Source organism: Punica granatum, chromosome 7 (genome assembly GCF_007655135.1).
Source record: "Punica granatum isolate Tunisia-2019 chromosome 7, ASM765513v2, whole genome shotgun sequence".
NCBI lineage: Eukaryota > Viridiplantae > Streptophyta > Magnoliopsida > Myrtales > Lythraceae > Punica > Punica granatum.
The window spans coordinates 23,112,679-23,125,647 of NC_045133.1; the positions used below are offsets into that span (position 1 = coordinate 23,112,679).

The 12,969-nt window shown below is 36.9% G+C and overlaps 1 protein-coding gene across 1 annotated transcript; it reads right to left on the minus strand.

Annotated features, from left to right (window-relative positions):
• Positions 1-1,487: 1,487 nt before the first annotated feature.
• Positions 1,488-6,266, minus strand: LOC116213522 (polyadenylate-binding protein 2-like). Its single transcript, XM_031548506.1, has 9 exons — positions 5,662-6,266; positions 5,091-5,209; positions 4,244-4,900; positions 4,089-4,166; positions 3,777-3,866; positions 3,215-3,349; positions 2,826-3,002; positions 2,527-2,730; positions 1,488-2,025 (listed from the first exon to the last, which is right to left on the minus strand). The coding sequence occupies exons 1-9, from the start codon at positions 5,930-5,932 to the stop codon at positions 1,783-1,785; spliced, it is 1,974 nt and encodes a 657-aa protein (XP_031404366.1). The 5' UTR covers positions 5,933-6,266; the 3' UTR covers positions 1,488-1,782.
• Between the last annotated feature and the right edge of the window lie 6,703 nt (positions 6,267-12,969).

The window sequence follows — 12,969 nt, forward strand, 5'->3', positions numbered from 1 at the left end:
CCTTGCTCAATCAAGGATATTATGTTATTACTAATCGCCAAGCGGTTCATTGTTTGTTTCATTTAAATAAAATCTCGATTTTAAGTCTTAAATAATCCTTGATCGGACAATTTTACCTTTAATGAACGATTCAACCCGAACTGAATTAGTCACAACCCACTTAATTTTTGAATACCATAATTCACACTGACAAAAAGATGTTAAGATTTTTTTTTTGCTAAGGTATCCCTTTTTCTTTTTCTTTTTTTTCTAGCATAGGAAATTTAGCAGCCCCAGTTTGAAGTATTCCAATTGTTATTATCAAAATCAAAGAACAGAAGATTCTGCTTTGAAAATTTTGACTGGAAACATCCATATAGGTATGCTAACAACCGTGATCAGCCAACTACTCTATACGGACCACTATGCACATTAGTTTTTCAGGGTGTGTTTATTTTTTGAACATTTTTTAACACAACTCAACTCAACTCCACTTATCTTCAATTCAACGTCACAATCATTATTTTTTTTCATTTTTAAATTTTTTTTAACCATTCAATTCAATTTTTAATATTAAATTCTCTTTAATTATTCATCACTTTTTCACAATTCAACAACACAATCATTATTTTCTCTCAATTATTTATTACTTTTTTACACTTTTTTTCATAATTCAACAATACAATCATTACAAACCAATTAAAACCAAAACTCAACTCAACTCAACTTAACTCTAAATCCAAACGCACTCTCAACATTGATGATCGAGGCAGTTCATGATGGCATCACCAATTTTAATCGGGGTCACTTTAGAATCTCAAGACAGATTAGATGCACATCCGTTCTTGTTTATTTGAACCCCGTATGTGGCAATGTGCATCCCTAACCCAGGTGCATTACACTCGAACAATATCGAACATTCTCACGTCCGTAAGATCGGTATCCTTGGTTCTGATTTGCTCAACGGGCATTAAAACAGCAAATAATTTGCAGCTTTCTGCAACAGCTCCAAAATGATGATGATATTTGACGTCCACAAACTTATGGGGATTTAGATGGAAAAGTGAACGACTTTAGGACCTTATCTAGACCGAACTGAAAATGCGTGGCAAGACATAATGGACTACGAAGGAAATACAGAGAACATGAGGGACTGACCCAAAAAGAGTTGAAAATGCAGGGAACGGACTAGTAAACTAATCCAAAAATCCAGAGACTTAACCAAGGAGTGTAGAAAAAGCAGGTACTTCCGGTACCGAGATAGTCCAAAAACTACGATCTTCAAAAGATAGTTACCTTCCTAAAAGTAGATATCGAGACATACAATTTATGGCATCGGAACACAACTTGCAGAAATTTGTATGCCAAGTAACACATCGAGCACATGTTAAGCTCAGCATCGATTGGCACATAGGTCGACAGTGCCAGAGTGATGGCCAACTCTGGCTAGCGATTCTCAACAGAGGACTGTCACACTCGCATCCCATCCAGCAGAAACCACAGTCAAATGCAAATTCAAGCAATCGACTAATAATGCAAGAGGAAAGAGAGAGATGACAGATCCGAATCCGAATTGAGTCAGAAAACTAAACCAAACCAAATAATCTCCAATCCTACAGATTAAGGTTCTACCGATTCGTAATAACTAAGTCCGTCATAAATAGAATGAAACAATCCTAACTAAATAGATCCTTAACAGCCAAGTAGAAAAGACAAAAGATCCACCATGCCTCTGAAATATTAAATAACACGTGCGAAACATAATTCACCAATCCGATCAGCAGCCCACACACGGCAACATGATTACGGCACGAGGTTGTCGTTAACGGATAGAGCAGCCAGCTGATTGACCGGGCTATTGGCCTGCTGCTGGGCTGTGCTCCTTAGGACCTCCATGGCCTCCTCAACCTTGGCCTTGAGAGCGTCAGGAGACTCCAAAAGGTGGAGAACCTCAGTCTGGTCCATTTCCAGGAGCATTCCAGTAACCTTTGCCGCGCTGTCGTGCTCAAGCTGGTCCACTAGCGGGTATAGATTCTCACCCAACATCTGTAACATCAATCAAAAGAAATATAAGCAAAAGACTTAACAACAAAGTACATCAAATCATGGACCAATTATAGCGTCATCAAAACACATTGAATAACCCTCTATTGATTACAAATGCTCCCATAGTACCAATATCGCCTGATCATACAAGCAAAGTATTCCTTGGCACTCTCAAAACAGGAGAGAAGACTCTTGGCTAAGCGACAGCAAAAGACCAGTTTTGTCAATTGTAACATCTGAACATCAGCAGGTAGAAACAGCCTCAGAAAAACTAAGAAATAGAGTTAAGTTGCGGCTAATTGAATATTAGTAGATATGTACCATCATAACACAGGAAATGGCCCACAGTAATGACTGCAATCGGTACTGATGTGACCCAAACTAGCATATTTTTCTATACCAACTCTCATAAAGTCTATAGAAATACAGTTTTTAATTACCACCAAAATGAAATTTCAGTTGGAACATATGAAATAGAAAAGAGTGCAAAAGGAAACTAACTGTTCTTTGCTGATCAGGTGTTGCATTCGCAAGGGCAGTAGCCAGAGCAGGGACAGGCATGGACTGGCCAACAGCAGCATCACGCAGTGGATGGCCCGCCATATCCAGAGGAACAGAGAGCATGCTTCCAGCAACACCAGGCATCGGGACTTCGGGCATGTTCCTACCAGGCGGGTATCGGTACATTCTTCCCCTCGGAACCATCTGCTTACATGAAAAGGCAGAATCTTTCAATAGGAAAGAACTTTAAAGAGTTCGAAGGCTTTTAATGGAACAAAAATTTAAATCTTCAACTGAACCTGTTGAGACATAATAGGAACAGGCTGCTGGTTCTGCTGGACAGGGCCTGCCCCCCGCCGGCCTCCAGGTCTTTGACCCTGCTGGCCAGGCTGCACAAGCGGAACGAAGAAGTTATGCATGGGGCCACCTCCTGGCCTCATTCCAGGAACAAGCTGTTGCTGATAACCAAATCCAGCCTGGTAACATAAAAAATAGATGTAAATTAGACATAATCAATTATCTGAATAATAATAAATAAATAAATAAAGATAAAAAGAAAGAAAGAAAATCAATACAAATGCTATCCCTACATCTCCTTGCTTTAAATAGGCATCAACAAGCAGGAAAGTAACTTGTCTGTAAAGTTACCTATGTCAACATCCATAAATTATGTTCTTAAACTACTTACTTGCGGTGGAAATGCAGGAGGACCTTGGCCGTATAAAAATTGCTGGCCCAGACCCGGAGCACCAGGAGGGAACATAGGCATTCTAGGACCAACTGAAGGGGCCATAGCAACAGGCCTCATCTGTGAAAACTGGGCCTAAATGAGCAGACACGGATATATTAAGAATGAGCACCTTATAGAACTGACTATGAAACCACAAGTTAGTCAAAACACCTTTTGCAGTTGTATCGATTTATAACAGAATGACATCATCTTGTCGACATTTAAAAAGAAAATGTAATATGGGAAAAGCAGAACAAAAGCTCTTTAAAATTATATTATAAAACCAACATCATAAACTCTATGATACTTGCAAGACAACTACCAGAACAGGCTGTTACAGGCAGATAATTGCTAATACGTTCAAATAAGTCAATGATCAAGCTAGGCACAGATTTCACCAAAGAAAATATCTTCAAGCCATGCAGACCCAAAGAAATGTTACAGTTGGGGCATATCCTAAGATCAGGCACAAACTAACTTTCGATATTCATCCAACCAAATAAGCAACTTCACACATTACCTGCAATCTTGCCCTCCTCTCTTCCTTCCGCTGAGCAAGTGCAACATAAAGAGGCTTGCTAACAACCATCTTATTAGCCATCGCATTAAGCTGTTGGTCAAGAAGTCAAATTAGTCACCACTTAATGTCCAGAAAGGTAAATTGGTGCCTTTTCACCAAAATATTCATCCCTGGCATTTGAAATGGGCTCACAGATCCAACAGGGTTTCATATGATATCTTTCCCAGCAACTGATGACCAAATGATTGACGTCCCTTATGTGTGAAGCTTAGTATTATCATAATTTAGAAAACAGAACAACCAATGACTTACAGCATGAGATGCTTCTTCAGGACTTGAGAATGCCACGAAACCAGAACCCCGACTAATACCATTAGGGTCTCGCATAACCTGTACAACAACCACCACTCAATGCATTGCAACCAGAGCATAACATCGTCTTAAAACTTTTATTTAATTCTACCAACCTTGCAAGAAGTAACTGTGCCAAACTCAGAGAAGAGCTCCTTCAGTTTATCATCATCAATGCTGTCATCCAGGTTTTTCACATACAAATTCAAACCCTGATACTTATCCACAGTTTCCTTCATACTCTGCTCAAATTTCGCCTTCAATTCAAGCTCTCTTTCAGATTTCTTCTGGGCTCTGCCCACATACCACTCCTTCTCGTCAAATTTCTTCCCATTCAAAGCCTCAACAGCTTTAGCAGCATCATCAGCATCTTCAAAGTTAACAAATCCAAAGCACTTTGATTTTCCATCCCCATCCCTCATCACCACAGCACTGGTGATAGTCCCATATTCGCCAAAAATCTGTTTCAAATCCTCATCTGTAGCGGTCTCAGATAAGTTCTTTACATACACATTATTGAACTTCGTCTTATTCAGAGCACTTTCTCTTTCTTGCTTACGGAGAAAGTGTCCAACATACACCTGCTTATCATTGATCAGCATGCCATTTAGCTTATCTATCGCATTTTGGGCAGCCTCCTCAGTATCGAATTGCACAAAACCATAGCCCTTGGACTGGCCTTGATTATTGGTAGCAACTTTGCAGGAAAGAATATCTCCAAATGAAGAAAAGGTCTCATGTAATGCCTTGTGGTCAATTGACTTGTCCAAATTCTGCAATGCCATCAAGAATGATCTTAGCCAATAGATGCCATTGAAATCAAACAAGATCAAACTTTAAATAGGATGAAAACACAATGCAAATAATTCTAATCACCCAAAGCTGTTACACAAAGAGTAGGAGAATCACTGCGCTGAACTGAGCAGGATACACGGCATAAAGAATGAAAATTTCCCGACGTACCTTGATAAAAATATTAGCGGTCCCACTTTTACGGATACTGGGGTCCCGGTGTGAATACATGATACGGACGGACTTTCTATTGAGTGGTGTAAAATTCAGCACATCCAATGCCCTTGCCGCTGCATCAATGAGTTGTGAAATGTCAACAAACACGCGATGGAAGCATAAAACATTGCTTCACATATACAACCACTCATCACAAGTAAGGAATATGCCAGCAGTGTTTGGCTTACAGATAATTCCTGAACTCCTACTCAAAAATCAAATAATAAAAATCGCAACTTCAATAAAACGGAAGAACCACAGCGGCCTCGAGACCGTTCTTTAAGCCAAATTCAGATGAAATTTCACAATGCGGGTACTGAATTTGGGCACTAACATTAAAAGACCACCTCAATCGGCAATGCGTGCTCTTTCAACCAATTCCATCAGAAAAAGATGCAAAGTTTCATCTACTTATCCGGAATCCGTGAAAAGCCCAAAGTCACAGCAACCTATGCAAAGCTGAAAAAAGGAATTCACAGACCCACAAGGCAGACCTTCAGAGCTTAATATGATAAATAATACTAACCATCCTGAGCGTTGCTGTAGTTCACATAGCCATAGCCGAGGGAGCGGCGCGTGGTCAAGTCCCGGCAAACCCGAACGGAGACAACCTGACCGATCTGACTGAACAGATCATAGAGCTGCGAATCACTGACGTCGACGTCCAGATCCCCGACGTAAAGCGACGTCGACAGGTATTGGTTCCCACCTCCGGGACCGGAAGCCGGAAGCCCGTTCGGGCCATGCCCCGCCGCAGCAGCCGCCGCCGCCTGATGCTGCACTTGAATCTGCGCCATCGCAAAGCGAGCCCTCGAAATCTTCCTCTCCTCTGACGAAAATTCCCTCTCCCCCTAATCGACAATCTAAAACCGACAACCTAATCGGACTCCTCTGACAGAACGATAACTGAACTTTTTGTGGGGTTTTTTTTCTGGGTACTCTACCGGAGAGGGAAACCAGTAAGATAGTGGATAGGAATCGTCGGAGCTCCACCGGACGCGCGCCGGACGATTGGACCGGAAGAACACAGACGACGACAACGATGAAGAAGAAGGGATAAAATTTTTTAGGATTTTTTTTACGGTGGGAGGGCAGAACGAACTGCACCGCAACCAGCTGATGCGCGAGCAGCTCTGCTTATATATCGTCGAGGATTTCCGCGGGAACCCAAACCCTAGCGGGATCGATGAAAAGCAACCTCAGCCGTTCGGTCGTGCCACGTGGCGTGATCACGAGGGCTAGGTCGGGCGGGAGCAACGTAGTCCCGGTAGGACTGGGAGTAGGGAGGATGTCCTTTTGGGTTTCGATCAGGTCAGGTGTTTGGGTTCGGGTTAATAGGGGCACGTGAGGTGACGTGGCTGTTCGGTCTCACGTGTCACGACCGCGTCTGCTGGCTCGGCACGTGCGGGAGAGGGGGGGAATCGGTTGGATTTCTTACCCGGTCAGAGTCTGGAGATGATAATCCTCGGGATAAGGGAAATCCGACCTAGTCAGGTAACCAACTTGAAAGAGAATCTATAGCTGGTTCCTTGTCCTTTTTTCTCGACGAATTTGTTTATTTATAATTTTAAGTTTTAACCGTTGGTCGGCTACGGAAGACTGGACGCGTAAATCGAGGGACTGAGGCGGGTAATCGCTCTTATAAAACTCGAAAGTTCTAAGAGAATTCATATATATTTCTTCAAATTTTAATAAAATTATCGTTAATCAAGCTCTAAATCAAAAAGTTTAGGGTGCGTTTGGATTTTAAATTTTTTTTAACTCAATTCAATTCAACTTCACTTATTTTCAATTCAACAATACAATTATTACTTAATCATTACTTTATTCTAACTATTCATTACTTTTTCATATTTTTTTCTCATAATTCAAAAACACAACCATTACTTAATTATTATTTTATCTCAACTATTCACTATTTTTTCGTATATTTTTTTATAATTTAATAATACAATAATTATATTTTTATTGCCTCTGAAAGGACCTCCCCGCCCCTCGTTCTAAATCCTGAAGCAGCCTTACAGCAGAGGCTTCGAAAATTGAACCTTTGCAAATTCCACTAATATTAACGAACTTTAAATGTCATACAAACGTTAAAAACTTGTCGGCTGCACTACGTCATCCAGCCCAAGATCATACCCCAGGTCATATAGAGATAGTCTTACAATTAGGAATAACTCGTGATAATTGGTAAAGGAAAATAGATAGTTAAAGACTTAAACTATTTCGCTCCGTTTGTTTTCAAAGTCGTGATTTAAAATTTTAACTTTAACTTTAACTCAAAACACTACACAACAAAACACACATTTCAAAAGTCAAATTGATAGGCCCCATATATTATTAAAATACAATCCCATTATAATTAATTATCTATACCTTCCATTCATTTCATATTTCAAAAGTCAAACTGGTGGGCCCCATATATTTTTGTCTTCTTCTACAATCACAATCACAATACAAATTCGTGACTTTAACTCCGAAAACAAACGCATTGTTTATAACTAATAATTGAATACGTGATTCCGAACAAGAACACTATTTCCTCAATTCTCGATTTTTTTTCGTTTTCAATTAAAGAATAGTTATCGTTTTCTCGAACATCTCAACCTATCAATGTAATTAACTCCTTCCAAATTCTATTTCTATATGTGTTAGGACAAAACCAATTATCTACCCCCCGACCGTGCAGGCCAACAACCTTTTGTTACTTGTTCTCTTACTTGTATCCAAAACATGTTCAGGAAAAAACATTCCCCGGGATATATCCGGTCCTTTTTTTTTTCCCTATACGTTCTCAATTAAATTATGAATAATACTCTATGATTATAATATTACATGTACAAATTATGAAAAAATAATAATAAAAAAATATTTTTAAAAAGAGTATGCACTTTTTTTTTGGGCTCGGAAGAGTATGTATGTAGACATGTAGTTGATTGGAAGAAAGACGGAGGAGGAGAGAGAAAAGTGGGGGCTTGAGGGAAAGGAAAAAAGAAAAAAAAAGAAAAAAGGGAGAAATGGGTGGCCATTAATTTCGTAAATTTACGATCATGTTTTCTATCATGCACGATTTGATATGTCGGAATGGAATGGAACAAAATGGATTTTTTAATAGTAAATGTAATTATATTGATAGAAAATAGTAATTTTTAAATTGAATTAGAGAATATGATGCATGAAATTTAATTAGATGGATTTATTTTTCATGATATCATTCTATCTAGTATATGTTTGGATATATAAAACTAAGAGATAATTTATGATATATTTAGAAAAAATAGAATGATGATTTCTTAAGTTTTTTTAAGGAATGATCATTCCATCATGTTATAAAGAAATTTTCCTCCAAATATAATGTTCTTTCTAACTTATACAAGTGTCTCCATATAAAGAAATGGAGTATAAGGATAGATTTCTATTACATTCCTTTTCATTCCTTTCTGGTATACCAAATGTGACATTAATCTATACTTATCTTCTATAATTAAGGGAGAGTTGTGTCTTGTAATCGCCTTCATAAAATAAAAATAAAAATTATGAAATTACCAAATAACCCATTTAAAAAGGAACCACCCACTTAGAAGGAAATTGATTTTGGATATTTTATTCATTGTACAAAATATTATCTCTCATTTTATTTCCACAATTTTTTTCACTTCCCACAATTCTCTTATTTCATTGTCTCTTCTCTTTCACATCTCTCGCATTAGATTTTTTTCTCTCCTTTCTCTATAACTTAAACGCATTGTAAAATCACTTTTATTTAGTTTCCTAGTTTTTGTATCATTTGCCATAAAATTTGCATATAACAGTTCACGTGTAGTGCATCTGAATTAGTAACTCATAAAACAAAAAATAATTTACGTAATATCTCAACCAGTGTTATCAGAACCGGATAAGATGGTGAACCGGAAGGGGTATGGGTTAATGAGTTTATAGGTCCAACCGGGTGTCGATGGGTCAGATCGCACGTTTAAGTAAAATAAAAAAAGTATTCATTCAATGGAATTTTGCTCAAAAATCGGCCGGTTCAATGAGTCTGATGGCTCAACTTTGCAACTTGGGTCTTTAGGCAGATTGGACCGGACATGATGCCGGTTCTAGATCTGACTGGTCTGGTCCGGTTGATAACAATGATCTCACCTAGATGGCTACAATTTTCAATATGAAATTATTTTCTATTTCGTGTGGACCGGCTATGCTCTAGTGGTAGAGAAGAGAATGAGAAAATAAAGAGAAGAGGCATAACTTGTCTGCTGCAGTCCTTTCAACAAATTTGCTTTGTGAAATTGCTGAGTGTTCCCACCAAAAACTGATATTTGGAAGTGTAAGAAAAGATGGAAAAAAAAAAAACGTGCGAGGAAAAAGTTTTCGGTATGTTATTGCCACACCAGCAAACGAGAAAAGCTATATCCATAGCCGGTCTTTTTTTCCCTAAGAAACTTAATATGTAAGCAATATGAGAAATCATTGAACGGTTTTAACATGCATAGCATTTCATTCATGCTTCAACCATGATTACTCATAGGAGGCCTTTAGTTTTTTAATAAGAAATTTTGGGGAAATTGCGGAGGATGATTAATGGAACATTTAATTATAAAAAATTATATTGATGACATGATTTTTGAAAAGTCTATGCACGCATTAATTTAGGAAATTCGGAGGCTTGTCGAACATAAGGTGAGATTTTACCTAAAATATTTAGGTGAAAACTTCTCAGCTCCTAAAAATAGACTAAGTTTACACACGTATATATGTATATATACACTTGAAAATTTTCAATAAAAAGTTCCTTTTATTTTTCTTTTCGGCGAAGAAAAGTTGCTTTTATTTATTTTTCAGTAAATAAACTTTTTCCCCTTCCTTTTTTGCCTTTTTGAAAAGTCATGATTCACGATAAGGCATCTCTTTCACTCAAATTGGAGGAAAGCATGTATCTTTTTAGGGTAGAGGGCAAGAGAAGAGAAGAATGAATTACTTTTATCTCGATCGTTCTTTGTCGAATCATATTTTATTGAGCAAAAAAAGCATATTAATGAAATTTGGCTGTTATAAAAAAGAAAATGTATACACCCAAATTTCTTCCTAGACTCAAAAACCCCTCAGTTCAGGATTAAATTATCAAAGAAAAGAAGGACCATTTATATGAAAAATAAAGGGAATAGAATTTTAGTCTTATTGGTTTGAGTTCTTTTTTATTTTCATCCTTTTTCTTATTTTTTTCGACTTTCATCATGACATTTAGATACTTTTCCGTTTATATCATTCTGTTACTAATACCGTTAGATATTGCTGAGTTGCGGCCACCTAGCCGCCACGTATGATAGCCACATCGATATTAGAAAAAAGAGAAGTCAATTGGGGGTAAAAAAAAATCAGTGGTATAAAAAGGGCAGAAATAAGTTGGGCTTTTTCACCAAAGCCATTGTGTTCGACTTTGCACGGCCAGAACCCAAACACCAACACTGTTGGGAATTGTGATGTTCTTTGTCGGCTCCGATACGATGGAGGATTATGATTCTCCTCTGGATGTTGCTGCATTTCAGTGCCAAAATAAAATGAAAAGTGCAGTAGTAATTTTGATCATCAGTAACTCCAACCAAAGATCCACAGTTGGACGCAGGGAAAAGAAGAAAGAGAGACACACGGATCGGCAGAGGAAGATGGGTGACTGAGATATTGGACGACCGGAAACACTTATTTTCGAGCTCTTTACAGTTTTCCGTTGATCTTTTGAGGTGAGGAGGAGGCTTGTCTACAACATAAAGCAGTGTTCTCCCGGCTAGAATTTTGACATTTTCCAACTTCACCATCAACTGAACAATATGTTATCTAAATTTTAATGGCAATCAATCTGCCGGTGACAGAAAAATGACGATTATTATCCTCTTTCATTTCGATTGAGCAAAATGCTACTAGGGCTGAGATTATGATCGTTGGAGACGCAAATTTTCTATTATCATAAATTCTTCTTGCATATTTTTACTTTTTAAAATTTTAAACAGATTAATCTTTTACTTCCTCAAAATCATTCAATATTTAAATATGCTTATGCGTATTAGTAGATTTTTCTTTTAGTTATCAATTATACGTTAAATTTTTTTTTTTTTATAAATATGTTATTTTTGTATTTTTTATGAATAAATATAGAGATTACTTTTTAAATCAAGAATGTATTTATATAATATAATTAGTAAGTATTTAATGATTTATATGTGTTTACTAATTTAATTTAAATTGTATATGTATTTACAATTGTTTATTTAGATTTTACTTTTATGACTTTATACTATATAAAAGTACATTTCTAACCCATTTATTATGGGAATACAGCTTCACATATATATATATATATATATAATTATGTGCCTATAATTTAAACGACGTGGCTTTGTTGGTAAAAGATTAATAAGTGCTGTAACAAATTATAAAAGAAAATTATAGGGGTATTTATCTAAAATGGCTCATGGTTTGTCGGTTTTGTCAAATCTATCATATGCTTTTTTTTGTCAAATTTATCCTATGGTATACTTTTTGCATCAAATCTATTCCAACGTTATCTTTTTTGTCGATATCTAACGGCCGTGCTGACGTGGCACCTACGTGGCAAGTGTGGCCTACTATCTCTCCACGTGCCACGTCAGCACGGCCATTAGATGTCGACAGAAAAGATAACGCCGTGATAGATTTGATGCAAAAAGTAAACCATGAGATAGATTTGACAAAAAAAACATATGATAGATTTGACAAAACGGACAAAGCATAGGTCATTTTAGGTAAAAACTCTAAAATTGTACTATTAACTTTTTTTTGAAAGAAAGTTGTTTGTATAGCAACATATATATTAGATTTGAGAGGTAAAAAGAGAAGGAGAGAGAATAGAGGAAAGAGAATTAGAAAAAGGTAATTATTTTGGTGAATTTATAATCACATCTTTGTGCACTTTACCCTTGATTGACCACCTACACATGGGATTATATATGAACTTATACGGATCCATGGACTTATGGGGGTGTTCATGGACCCGAGAAAAATAAACTTCTCATTATAAAAAAGAAATCATATCCTTGATTTAGTGACCCATGATTGAAACATATGCTATGTGATATGAGCATTCTGAGATATTGAAAGCAGACGAAAGGTCTTCTTGGGCCTTTATCTATTTGAAGAGCGTGTACCTCACGCTCAATGAAAATATATAAATAAAAAGACTAAAAACATAGTAAGCATAACCGTGTGAACATTTAAATTGAAGTAATTAAAAAAAATTACCCGGAAAAAAGTAATTAAAAAATTAAATGATAAGAAATTTAACTTTAAAAAATTCTAATTAAAATTTGAAATTGCCTTTTTAAATTGAGAGGTAATTTGAGTGATTGTTATTAATTAAATTTATTTTGCTTTCTAAGGGTATTTTTGAAAAGTAAAAGTGAGATGAAATTTTTCCGTGACCTTTATTATAGTAGAGATAGAGATTATCGTAGTGGAGAAGTATTCAGGAGTGTAACTTTTAGCTTCCTAAAGCACCCCTATTATATTTTTTAAATAATGATAACCATTAAATTGTGACTAAAATTTTTAAAATACACGGATAACTATCACATTTTTTTCCGCAATTCCCAACTCTCCACTCTCCCTCTCTCCTTCTCTCTCTTCTCACTCTCTTCCCTCATGCTTAGGGGTGTGCACGGATACCGGGTATACCCGAAATCAGTTGGAACCTACCCTAACGGGTAGGGTCCGGGTAGCTCGTATTGAAAATAAGGTAGGTTCCGGGTATTAAAATTAGAAAGCTGTGAAAATAGGTTCCGATTCCGGCTCCTGCCTACAGGGT

Bases quoted from the DNA above. Each gene is read 5' to 3' on its own strand.
- LOC116213522 (XM_031548506.1), bottom strand. From the start codon at position 5,932: ATGGCGCAGATTCAAGTGCAGCATCAGGCGGCGGCGGCTGCTGCGGCG. The intron at 5,210-5,661 runs GTTAGTATTATT...TCATTGATGCAG, and splicing joins CTACAGCAACGCTCAGGATG to CGGCAAGGGCATTGGATGTG. The intron at 3,003-3,214 runs GTAAGTAGTTTA...TTATGTTACCAG, and splicing joins CTCCTGCATTTCCACCGCAA to GCTGGATTTGGTTATCAGCA.